The following is a 13,775-nucleotide window of genomic DNA, read 5'->3' on the forward strand; positions in this document are numbered from 1 at the left end:
CTTCAGATTGGTGTGAGGGTATGTCAGAACCATTATCATCAGCGTCCTCATGCTCTTCAGTATCTAAAACAGAGCAATCGCGCTTTCTCTGATAAGTGGGCATTTTGGACAAAATGTTTTTAATAGAATTATCCATTACAGCCGTTAATTGTTGCATAGTAAGAAGGATTGGCGCACTAGATGTACTAGGGGCCTCTTGTGTGGGCAAGACTGGTGTAGACACAGAAGGGGATGATGCAGTACCATGCTTACTCCCCTCGCTTGAGGAATCATCTTGGGCAACATCATTATCAGTGGCATCATTGTCCCTACTTTGTTTGGACACTATGTCACATTCATCACATATATTTAAATGGGGAGGAACCTTGGCTTTCAAACATACAGAACATCGTCTATCTGATGGTTCAGACATGTTAACAGGCATAAACTTGATAACAAAGCACAAAAAACGTTTTAAAATAAAACCGTTACTGTCACTTTAAATTTTAAACTGAACACACTTTATTACTGAATATGTGAAAAAGTATGAAGCAATTGTTCAAAATTCACCAAAATTTCACCACAGTGTCTTAAAGCCTTAAAAGTATTGCACACCAAATTTGAAAGCTTTAACTCTTAAAATAACGGAACCGGAGCCGTTTTTACATTTAACCCCTATACAGTCCCTGGTATCTGCTTTGCTGAGACCCAACCAAGCCCAGAGGGGAATACGATACCAAATGACGCCTTCAATAAGCTTTTTCAGTGGTTCTTAGCTCCTCACACATGCATCTGCATGCCTTGCTTTCCAAAAACAACTGCGCATTAGTGGCGCGAAAATGAGGCTCTGCCTATGACTAGAAAAGGCCCCCAGTGAAAAAGGTGTCCAATACAGTGCCTGCCGTTTTTTTAATACATCCCCAAGATTAAAAGAACTATTTATAGTTATAATCCACTAAATATACTTATAAAGTAATCGTTTTAGCCCAGAAAAATGTCTACCAGTCTTTAAAGCCCTTGTGAAGCCCTTTATTCTTATACTAAACTAAGAAAATGGCTTACCGGTTCCCATAGGGAAAATGACAGCTTCCAGCATTACCAAGTCTTGTTAGAAATGTGTCATACCTCAAGCAGCAAAAGTCTGCCCACTGTTTCCCCCAACTGAAGTTAATTCATCTCAACAGTCCTGTGTGGAAACAGCCATCGATTTTAGTAACGGTTGCTAAAATCATTTTCCTCTTACAAACAGAAATCTTCATCTCTTTTCTGTTTCAGAGTAAATAGTACATACCAGCACTATTTTAAAATAACAAACTCTTGATTGAAGAATAAAAACTACATTTAAACACCAAAAAACTCTTAACCATCTCCGTGGAGATGTTGCCTGTGCAACGGCAAAGAGAATGACTGGGGTAGGCGGAGCCTAGGAGGGATCATGTGACCAGCTTTGCTGGGCTCTTTGCCATTTCCTGTTGGGGAAGAGAATATCCCACAAGTAAGGATGACGCCGTGGACCGGACACACCTATGTTGGAATGAGGAACAGAAAAAACATGAGGAACAGAAAAAACTGTATTATTCACATTTTAATTAAATAAAATTGAGTATCCTAACTAGGGCTACTGTGTCTTTAAATGTAAAGAGTGACATCTTGATTCAGCTTTACATATAGACCAGTAACATTACATATGTTAAATAACAAGCTGAAGGGCCTCCTGGACCGTTTGAATACCCAATTGATAAATAAAAAATTGGATGTTACTGTATCTTTAAGTGTTAAAATAACTGCTTTATTTTTACAGCAAATAAGTGTGTAACACAACATTCAGACAACCCCTAGACCTCAGATCAATAAAAAATTATATGTTACTATATCTTTAAGGGACACGATAACTGCTTTATTTTTTACAGGGAATAAGCCTGAAAACATGTCTTATTACTGATTTCGGACAATCCCTCATCTTCTGTCCCCTATGTCTCCAACCAGTCTGCTAATGGAGTTACAGTCACTGGATATGGGGCTAACATATAAAAAAAAACATCCGGACTACTTAATAACCGGAATACTACAGAATGTGAAGTCTCTCTGCTGCGTGACACAACGCAGCAGAGGAGACCCACCATCTTTCTCCGTTGAATTGATAAAGCTATTAAGCTAAGGAGAAAAGGCGCGCAAAAAAGACGCGCAGTTAGTTCCGCTCATCGTGGGTGTATCCCCCGGGCAAGCATTGTAAAGTGAGAGCTGTCTGAAAAATAGCACCCTTATGGCGGTTAAAACGCTAAACCTCCCGGTCGGCTGGATTATGTAAACAAAGCCGTCGGGAGTAGGAATTGCCCCAAATCATGTGCAATTTATATCCCCCGGGCCAGTAAAATAAACAGTTCAAAGAGCAAACCTCCCAGACGGCTGCTGATCACAATAAAGCCGTAGGGAGTTGATATTATAATCAAACATATAGGAGCTAGATCTCCACGTCCCCAGTGCCTGCATTAGCTGCCCTATGACCTATCACTACTAGAGATAATGTCATCTTGTGTCCAAGAATGTAGTAAAGTGCAATTTTTTTCTGTGAACATATCCCCAGAAAATAAAACTTAGCACTTACCTTAAAATTTGCCCGGCAGCATGGCAGCTCACACGGCTTGCAAGGTCCTCTCCCTCACATTAGCCTGTGGAAATAAAAATTACTGAGTCTATTTTCCCCTCAGACTTTCACAAACAGGGCAGCAAACAATTTATGGGAGGCGCAGTGAGAATTATGTCTCACAAGTTCCCATTGCTCTAAAGCCACCAAAAGCTCTACTGTAGAGACTGACATGGACTACGGCTACACCCTAGAACAAAGCAGCACACTCTGGCACTACTTTAAAAATAATAAACTCTTGATTGAAGAATCTAATCTAACACCTCACTTTGCCACTTCCTATCACTAACGTAGGCAAAGAGAATGACTGGAGTGGGAGGGAAGGGAGGAGCTATTTAACAGCTCTGCTGTGGTGCTCTTTGCCTCCTCCTGCTGACCAGGAGGTGAATATCCCATTAGTAATTAAGATGATCCGTGGACACATCGTGTCTTAAAAAAAGAAATATCACCTGAGCATTTCTATGTAAAAAAAGAAGATATTTTACCTCACAATCTCCTCAGCTCAGCAGAGTAAGTCCTATGTAAAAAAATATACTTCAGCTGTTGCTCAGCTACAGGTAAAAAAAAAATAATTAACAAATGAACAGCAGCCAATCAGCATCAGCAGTGCTGAGGTCATGGACTCTTTTACAGTGAACTCATGAGATTTCACTTAACTCTCATGAGATTTCATAGTAAACCTCCTTAAACTGAATAGGGAAATAAGATGAGTGTGCACGTAAGCTCACTCACTTAGATGTCCCGGGACAGGCATACTGATTTGCTGCTTAGAAGTCCTTTACAATGAGATGTGGCTACTGAGGAATTTTTGAGGTAAAATATCTTTCTTTTTTACATAGAGATGTTCAGGTGATATTTTCTAGTCAGCTTTTTACAGCTATGCTGCATCACTTTCAAGTGTTTCAACATTTGGGTATCATGGCCCTTTAAAAGGCCCAAGGATGACCACCTATCTCAGATCCTGCTCCACACCGGACCAGCCCAAGCGACAGGCAGGTCTGAAAAACAGGGGAACAGAGGACCCCAAACGCCAACCCCTAGGGAAGGATGGAATGGGGTGAACTTGTCACACCCACAGAACTCGGGTGCTAACCCAAGAGCTCCCTCAAATAGGTGCTGCCAAAGATAACCCATAGGAGAAGAACATTGCAAATGCAGAAGAGTCCTATATCATAACTGACAGTCTCAACATGAAGATTCCAATCTCCACCAAAGAAAAGCAAACTGCTCACCCTTACAGGATAAAAATACCTGTTCCAACCTCCTGCACACAAGACAGGACAAACCTCCCCATTTATAAGAAAGACCAAACAACCCCCCCCAAAGGGAAGGGTACATATAAGAACAGTGCACATGCACACAAGGCATCAGCCAAGTCTAATGAAAACAAAAGCTGAATGAAAAACATCCAGATGTTTCGAAGAACACAGAGAGAACTCCCCACAAAAGGGAATATTTACACGTAAAGGTAGGCATCCTTCAAGTCTATTGTCGTCATGAATTGCCCCTCTTGAACTAGGGGCAGAATCGATCTGATCGTCTCCATCTTGAACGATGGAACTGACAGAAACTTGTTTAAGCACTTTAGGTCCAGAATTGGGCGTAATGTGCCCTCCTTCTTTGGGACCACGAAAAGGTTTGAAAAGTACCCTAGACCCCTTTCTGCTAGAGGTACTGGAACGATTACGCCAAGAGATGAGAGATCCCTCACGCACTCTAGAAAGGCGTCTCTCTTCTATGGTCTTGAGGATAGGATTGACAGGAAGAATCTGCCCCTGGGCGTATGAGTCTTGAACCCTATCCTGTAACCTTGGGTGATAACCTCCAGAACACAAGGATCCTGTACGTCACTCATCCAAGCCTCTGCGAACAGAGATAGTCTGCCCCCTATGCGATCCAGCGACGGATCGGGGGCCGCCCCTTCATGCCGACTTTGTCTTGGCTGGCTTCTTGCTCTGCTTGGACTTGTTCAAAGATTGAGCTGGCTTCCAAGATCCCATGGACTGCTCGGTCTTCGCAGCCGGTTTGATGGCGTTAAGACTTGTCTGATCGAAAGGGACGAAAAGTAGAGCCCTTAAGCTTGTTCTTCTTATCCTGCGGAAGGAAAGCACCCTTGCCTACCGTGACCGTGGATATGATAGAGTCCAGGCCTGGACTAAGAAGAACTTTCCCCTGAAACGGAAGGGAGAGTAATCTAGACTTGGAAGTCATGTCAGCAGACCACGACTTTAACCATAAAGCCCTGCGAGCTAGATCAGAGAAAGCTGATGTCTTCACATTCAGGTGAATAACCTGCATGTTTGCATCACAGATAAAATAATTAGCTACCCTTAAGGCCTTAATCTTTTCCTGTATCTCCTCGAGGGGAGTCTCCACCGACCTTGACCATAGCTGACAATGCGTCACACCAATATGTTGCAGCTCCAGCCACCGCAGAGATTGCTGCTGCCGGTTGGAAAACAAAACCCTTGAGTTGGAACATCTTTCTCAACATGGATTCTTCTTCTTATCCATAGGCTCTTTGAACGAAAAACTATCCTCGAGGGGAATAGTTGTACGCTTAGTGAGCATGGAGATAGCTCCATCCACCTTAGGAATGGCCCCCCATAGTTCAAGCTGAGAGTCCGGAACGGGGAATAGTTTTTTAAGAGAGGTAGAGGGAGAAAAAGATGAGCCCAGTTTCTCCCACTAATTCTTAATAATCATAGCCATCTTAACGGGGACTGGGAAGGTCTGTGGTACCACCCTGACCTTGTAAACCCTACCTAGCTTAAGGATCGAAGGATCTTTCAGAAGTTTCGGTTCCGGAACCTCCAACGTAGCAAGCACTTCTTTCAGTAAAAAGCGCAGATGCTCCATTTTAAATTTAAAATCTGGCATCCTCCTCCTCGGATCTTTCAGACATCCAACGGAGTAGATGACCCCTGGGGCAGAGGGCTATGTCTTTCCCTTCGCTTGCGCTTCACCGGGAGTAGTAGGGCATGGAAGGCCGCAGAAACCGGCTCTTGCAACTGGGCAGCAACGAGGCCCCTCCCGTGGGAGGATTAGTAGGGCCTTGGGGAGCTACATGTGTAATCAGAGATGAATGTTGGGAACGCATCTCACAGGACGGAGAACCCTCAGAGGTGGACAGCTCAGTAGTACTAAATATCTTATTCTTTTTAGATATTGCAATCTTATCAAAGCAAGTGGAACACAGTTGAGCAGGCGGATCAACCTGTACCGCCTCACAATAAACACAGGTATTAGATTTAAAGAGGGAGAATCCTCTAACATATCAGAGTCCTCCATAGCTTGCGCCTTTAATACAGACTATGATAGATTAAATGGCACCTTTGTACACTAATGGCCGGGGCACTCACCACCTCCTAAGACCCGGACCACGGAGAAACCGTTACGTCTACCGCAAAAGCTGATCAGTAAAGAGGAAGTTGAAGAGGCCACAACCGGTCACATGGAGTGCCATGCAGGACCGCCCCTGCACTATAGAGAAAACACGCCAAAAGGAAAGGCTGCGCCGATTCTCACTGACTGTTAACACATTGCTAGAGCCTCATCTCACACATGTAGCATGAACACAATACAGATATTATGCATGAATCCACCCTATTCAAAAGATCCCCATTTACAGGGATATGAACCCTTGATTCTATACAGATAAAAGGAGACACACTGTGACCCTGTTTTCTTGCGTTATCATATGTGTATAAATGAAACGATCTTACCAGAATCTATGCTGCGGAACAGGAAAACGGCCCTTCAAGCGTGACAGGTTAGTAGCATCGCTCCTGACATGGACTTGAGTGAATAAAGGCAGGCAGCGAAACTCGACAACGCTGATTGCCAAGAAGCTGTTAACATGAGTTGGGATGGTTTCACAGAGACGACACTCCCTGCATCTCCGGACTCTAACTTTCATCCATGCTCTCACTGAGAGGCTGACAGGATTACTTAAAACTCCAGTCCCATTTCAAAGAGTACTACCCTCCATAAGAGACTACTCCGAATCTTCAAACACTTCTCTGCCAACCTCCTGTGACGAAAGGCAAAGAATTACTGGGGGAAGAGGAGAGTGGGGGAGGTATTTAAGCCTTTGGCTGGGGTGTCTTTGTCTCCTCCTGGTGGCCAGGTTCTAAATGAATGAAGCAGTGGACTCTCCTCCCATTAAGATGGAAACATTAGCTCTAGAGAACCCCACTGACAGCCTCTGGGTGAAAGGATCATTTTGCCATCCATCCTGGCAGCAAGTGTCTTCATCTAGGTGCCCACATGGCTGGAGACAATACTGTCAGAGATCTATGAAAGTATGGCCCCTTACAGTAGCAGTAAAATGTATTGAAAGTGTTTATTTTCTTCATTTCTAACCCCTTGAGTGCTAACGACGGCTCTGAGCCGTCGCAGAGTTTCCCACCTTGAGGGAGATCTGGGGGCTCCCAACCGCTCCTACCCCGGCGATCGGGCCTGCATAGTGACAGGCATCGCCGGGGCTTCACGTTTTGTGTTGTGACGTCACGCGCAATGACGTGATGATGTCACCACGCAACTTTATTAAAAATTTACAATACAAAGTATAGGGAAAGGGGGCACCCCTGATGATTGACATAAGCCATTGTTGTGACACTGTCTGATAGAAAGCGTAGATGAGATTAAATTTTCAACAGAGGCAAAGTCTGAAGAGCCTTGAAAATAGCACAGAGTTCTAGAAAATGTATTGGCAACCTCACCTTCCAGGGGGCCCAAACCCACTGCGCTCTCAGAGATACCCAAACAGCTCCCCAACCTGAAAGACTTGCATCTGTAGTTATCACAATACAGGAAGGACAAGCAAAAGAAGCCACATGAATAATGAACTCATGATCCAGCCACTAAGTCAGACTGACTTGTACTGTGATCCAGAAAAATCTTTTGTGATAGTGGAGTATGATCCCTGCACCAATTGCAAAGTATACAAAGCTGAAGAGAGCTCATGTGAAATTGAGCAAATGGAATTGCATCTGAAGCTAAAACCATAAAACCTAGTAATTCCATAAAAATATCAACAGAGGGAAAAGAGAGACTGAAGGTTCAGACCGGCTGACACCAGTTTTTGCATTCTCTGATCTGTTACATAAAGACTCATGGAGACTGAATATTTTTGAAAACCCAGAAAAGTAACCCTTGTCTGAGGCACCAAAGAACTTTTTGGAAAATTAACTTTGCAACCATGCTGTTGAAGAAACGACAACAGTCTGTTGGTGTGAGAAAAGATGGACCAAGATATTGTCCAGGTAAGCAAACACTGCAATCCCCTAAGCTCACAGACAATAGGGCACCCAGAATATTTGTGTTAATTCTTGGAACTATAGCCATACCAAATGGTAGAGCAACAAACTGAAAATGCTAGTCTAGAAAGGCAAGCACTTCCCATAAACCCCCAGTCATTCAGCCGAAGGAATATGGAAAGAGAAGAGGACACAAATGTTATAGAGGTGCCTGAGGTTTAGAAAATGACAAAAGCCATATTTTTAATTTTTAAATTTTAGGGCAGGTTGTGGACTCTCCATGCCAGGAAAGAAAATTTATCAGGTAAGCATAAATTTTGCTTTCTTTCCAATGGCATGGAGAGTCCATGAATCAATTCTAATTACTAGTGGGAACCAATACCGAAGCTAGAGGGCACAGAAAGGGAGGGAGAACAAAACAGGCAGACCTAAACAGAAGGCACCACCGCTTAAAAGGATAGAAAACCCCAAAATTTTCTTTTATGATTCAGATAGAACATAAAATTTTAAACAACTTTCCAATTTAATTCTATTATCAAATTTTATTCAATCTCTTGCTATCTATTGCTGAAGGGACAGCATTGCACTACTGACAGGAAGCTGAAAATATCTATTTAGCCAATCACAAGAGACAAATGTGTGGAGGCACCAATTAGCAGCAGCTCCCACTAGTGTATGATATGTGCATATTCATTTTTTAACAAGGGATACTAAGAGAACGAAGCACATTTGAAAATAGAAGTGAATTTAAAAGTGTCTTAAAATTATATGCTCTTACTGAATCATGCAAGTTTAATTTTGACTTTCCGATCCCTTTAAAGAACTTTCCTCCCAAAAGAAGCCTCGACCGAAGCAAAAACATTGAATTTGTAAAATTTGGAAAGGTATACAACGAGGACCAAGTGGCCGCCTTGTAGATTTGTTCCACAGAAGCCTCATTTTTAAAGGCCCAGGGAGAAGAGACAGTTCTAGTGGAATGAGCCGTAATCCTCTCAGGAGGCTGTTGTCCAGCTGTCTCATAAGCCAACTGAATAACACTTCTCAAGCAAAAGGAAAGAGTAGAGGAAGTGGCCTTCTAGCCCTTACTTTTACCAGAGAATACAACAAAAAGGGCAGTAGTTTGTCAAAAATCTCTAGTTGCTTGCAGATAGAACTTCAGAGCATACACAACATTCAGGTTATGTAACAGACATTCCTTATTAGAAGAAGGATTAGGATAGAATGAAGGAACAACAATTTCCTGATTGATATTGCGGTCCGACACCACCTTAATAAGAAATCCCAATTTGGTACAAAAGACCGCCTTATCCGCATGAAAAATAAGGTAAGAGGGGGGGGTCAAACTGCAGAGCCAAAAGCTCTGTGACTCTACGAGTAGAAGAAATAGCGAGCAGAAACGAAACATTCCAGGATAATTTAATATCAACAGAGTGCATAGGCTAAAATGGAGCCTGCTACAGAACTCTAAGAACAAGATTAAGGCTCCATGGAGGGTCAAACGACTTAAACACAGGCCTGATTCTGACTAAGGCCTGAACAAAAGATTGAACATCTGGTAAAACAGTCAGACGTTTATGCAAAAGAACGTAAAAGGCAGAGATCTGTCCTTTTAGAGTACTGACAGATAACCCCTTCTCCAGGCCCAACTGAAGAAAGGACAGAATGCGAGGAACCCTCACCTGACTGCAAGAGAAAACCCTAGATTCACACCAGAAAAAGTATGTACGCCATAATTTATGGTAAATCTTGCGAGCTACCGGCTTAAGAGAAAGAATCAAAGTATCAATCACCTTATCTGAAAAAAACTCGTCTAAACAAGACTAGGTGTTCAATCTCCAAGCAGTCAGCTTCAGAGAATCCAGGTTCTGGATTTAGGAAAGGACCCTGAAGAAGATGGTCCTTCCTTAGAGGCAATTTCCACAGTGGAAAGGACGACATCTTTATCAGATCTGCAAACGCCATCATAGCTAATGAGCTCAGAGTTCCTCCCTAGTGGTTGATATACGCTACCGAAGTAATGTTGTCCGATTGTAATCTGATAAACCGGACCAAACTCAGTTGACGCCAAGCTATCAGTGCATTGAAGATTGCTCTCAACTCTAGGATATTTATTGGGAGGGCAGACTCCTCCTGAGTCCAAAGTCCCTGAGCTCTTAAGCAACCCCAAACTGCTCCCCAGCCCGAGAGACTGGCGTCTGTGGCCACAACCTCCCAATATGGTCTCAGGAAGCATGTGCCCTGGGAAAGATTGTCCTGAGAGAGCCACCAAGACAGAGAATCTCTTGTTCGAATGTCTAAGACAATCCTCTGAGAGAGGTCAGAGTAGTCTCCATTCCATTGTCTGAGCATGCATAACTGTAGAGGTCTTAGATGGAAACGAGCAAATGGAATAATGTCCATGGAAGCCACCATGAGACCAATTACTTCCTTACACATTGCCACTGATGGACGGGCAGAGGAGTGAAGAGAAAGACAGGCAAGCAAGAAGTTTGGATTTTCTGACCTCCGTCAAGAAAATCTTCATGGGGATAGAGGATATGTCTGATGTACAAGCAAATAATTACTGGGGATTCATGGGAAGTGGGAGTGATACTTAACATCTTTGCTGGGGTGTTCTTTGCCTCATCCTGGTGGCCAGTAGTTGAAATTCCACTAGTAATTAGAATGGATTTGTTGACTCTACATGCCATTGGAAAGAAATGGGCCTCAACATAGACTGAAACCCCTCTCTCTGTAGAATCAAATGCACATATCCATTATTCTTCCAGAAGAGACAAAGACATGACTGAGGCACCTGTGAGTTTGAAGGGGTTTTATAGAGCTCTTGGGGTTTGGGAATCTTTGCCTTCTCCTAGTGGTAGAAAAGGGTAATTCCCAGGAGTAATGGATCATGGATTCTCACCCCCTGGTTGAAAGAAAAATGTATTAATCCGATTTCATTTCGGCTTTGAAAGTAAAATAATTATTATCTCTTCTAACACTTTGAAATGCAGCAAAGTGAGTGCCAGATGCAAGATTCACAGGTCTAAAATCTCAAACAGCACACAGAGAGATTATGCAGATTAAAAACAAAAGAAAACTTAAAGTATATAAGCAGAGAGGAAGCCAAAAATTGGAAGCGTGCTGATTCAAGCTTTTGTTCAGAAAACAATACTTAGAAAAAGGGCAGGAGCATCTTAAGGTCCTATTTATAGTTAAGCAACTATACAATGGGAAAATACAAAACACTGTGGGAGAAAGTGTACAGAAGTGCCAGCTCTGTGAGGATTCAATTGATCAGTACTGTACTGTTGGGTGTTGAATAGGCACCTGCTGGTAACTTTGAAAAGCTGAAATTGGAACAGTCAGTAACATGCGTTGGCAGAGGGACTCCCCTTTGTTAAAGCTCTCAGGAATATTGCACGTGTTTGTTTTAAGGTATACCTGAGGCTCCTGTAGAAGCAGCTGCATCCTCCATCAATTCCCCTTCTTCCAAATCCATATTACTGCTATACTCCACATCATTCTCTCCTGACCTGATTGGAAATAGGATAAGTATGTTTAAATAAGCAATGTAATTTTTATTTCACAATAGCTGAAATGGAGAATGTAAACTTAGCAAAGTCATGGTTTTCAAAACAGATAAAAGAAAATTCTTAAAAACTGACAAGAATGTTGGAATGGATTTAGTTTTATATATATATATATATATATATATATATATATATATATATATATATATATATATATATATATATACATACATATATATATACACACACACACCAACATTTAAAATTAGGGGGAGGCAAAAAGTGAGTTTAAAATCCTCCACTACGCACAAAATATACAGAAAATAACTTGTGTAGTTCATTAACAAACTGCACTAACCCTAGCTAAGCTTATATGTGAACAGCAATGCTTTGGCGTAAAGGGAATCAGCGTAAAAGCAGACTTGAAATAAAAAAGTGTGTCATTGTGAGTCTCATTTGCATATCTTACCCAGGATCCTTTGCTAAACTGGAACTAATGTAATTCAGAGGTTGTCTGTGGGAAAAACAAGCATTCTAGCCTGTCTAGATTTGTTAACGAACTACACAAGTTATTTTTTTTTCTCTCTTTCTCTCTCTCTCTCTATATATTTGTCAATATATCAATCAGCACTGGACTGAGATACTGTAAAATAAGTCTGTAATTAAAACTAAAAACATTTTAAGGGGAAAAAAGTAAATTTATGCTTACCTGATAAATTCATTTCTTCTATGGTACGACGAGTACACAGATTCATCGTTTACTTGTGGGATATTATCCTCCTGCTAACAGGAAGTGGCAAAGAGCACCACAGCAGAGCTGTCTATATAGCTCCTCCCTTAGCTCCACCCCCCAGTCATTCGACCGAAGGTACATGAAGAAAAAGGAGAAACTACAAGGTGCAGAGGTAACTGAAGTTTAAAATCAAAAAATATAATCTGTCTTAAAATGACAGAGCGGGCCGTGGACTCGTCGTACCATAGAAGAAACAAAATTTATGCTTACCTGATAAATTTATTTCTCTTGTGGTGTATCCAGTCCACGGGTTCATCCATTACTTGTGGGATATTCTCCTTCCCAACAGGAAGTTGCAAGAGGACACCCGCAGCAGAGCTGTCTATATAGCTCCTCCCCTAACTGCCACCCCCAGTCATTCGACCGAAGACAAGCAAGAAAAAAGGAGAAACCATAGGGTGCAGTGGTGACTGTAGTTTAAAAATAAAAAACACCTGCCTTAAAATGACAGGGCGGGCCGTGGACTGGATACACCACAAGAGAAATAAATTTATCAGGTAAGCATAAATTTTGTTGTCTCTTCTAAAGGTGTATTCAGTCCACGAGTTCATCCATTACTTGTGGGATACCAATACCAAAGCTTTAGGACACGGATGAAGGGAGGGACAAGGCAGGAACTTAAACGGAAGGCACCACTGCCTGTAAGACCTTTCTCCCAAAAATAGCCTCCGAAGAAGCAAAAGTATCGAATTTGTAGAATTTAGAAAAAGTATGAAGCGAAGACCAAGTCGCCGCCTTACAAATCTGTTCAACAGAGGCCTCATTTTTAAAAGCCCATGTGGAAGCCACCGCTCTAGTGGAATGAGCTGTAATTCTTTCAGGAGGCTGCTGGCCAGCAGTCTCATAAGCTAAGCGGATTATACTTCTCAGCCAAAAAGAAAGAGAAGTTGCCGAAGCCTTTTGGCCTCTCCTCTGTCCAGAGTAGACAACAAACAAAGCAGATGTTTGCCGAAAATCCTTCGTAGCTTGTAAATAAAACTTTAAAGCACGAACCACATCAAGATTGTGTAAAAGACGTTCCTTCATTGAGGAAGGATTAGGACATAATGAAGGAACAACAATCACCTGATTGATATTCTTATTAGATACTACCTTCGGAAGAAACCCAGGTTTGGTACGCAAAACTACCTTATCTGCATGGAAAATAAGATAAGGGGAATCACACTGTAAAGCAGATAACTCCGAAACTCTTCGAGCCGAGGAGATAGCTACTAAAAACAGAACTTTCCAAGATAAAAGTTTAATATCTATGGAATGCAAAGGTTCAAACGGAACCCCTTGAAGAACTTTAAGAACTAAATTTTAACTCCATGGCGGAGCAACAGGTTTAAACACAGGCTTGATTCTAACTAAAGCCTGACAAAACGCCTGAACGTCTGGAACCTCAGCCAGACGTTTGTGCAAAAGAATAGACAGAGCAGAAATCTGTCCCTTTAAGGAACTAGCTGACAATCCTTTCCCCAATCCCTCTTAGAGAAAGGATAAGATTCTAGGAATCCTGACTTTACTCCATGAGTAACCCTTGGATTCACACCAATGAAGATATTTACACCATATCTTATGATAGATTTTCCTGGTGACAGGCT

At 42.1% G+C, this 13,775-nt stretch overlaps 1 protein-coding gene across 1 annotated transcript in view; it reads right to left on the reverse strand.

Moving 5' to 3' along the window:
- Positions 1–13,775, reverse strand: part of TRIM37 (tripartite motif containing 37) — a 1,136,753-nt gene that overhangs the window by 449,893 nt on the left and 673,085 nt on the right. The window contains exon 17 of the mRNA XM_053707386.1: positions 11,308–11,399. Within this exon, the coding sequence (XP_053563361.1) occupies positions 11,308–11,399 (92 nt within the window). The remainder of the gene's footprint in view (positions 1–11,307; positions 11,400–13,775) is intronic.

Source organism: Bombina bombina, chromosome 3 (assembly GCF_027579735.1).
Source record: "Bombina bombina isolate aBomBom1 chromosome 3, aBomBom1.pri, whole genome shotgun sequence".
In the NCBI taxonomy this organism is placed as follows: domain Eukaryota; kingdom Metazoa; phylum Chordata; class Amphibia; order Anura; family Bombinatoridae; genus Bombina; species Bombina bombina.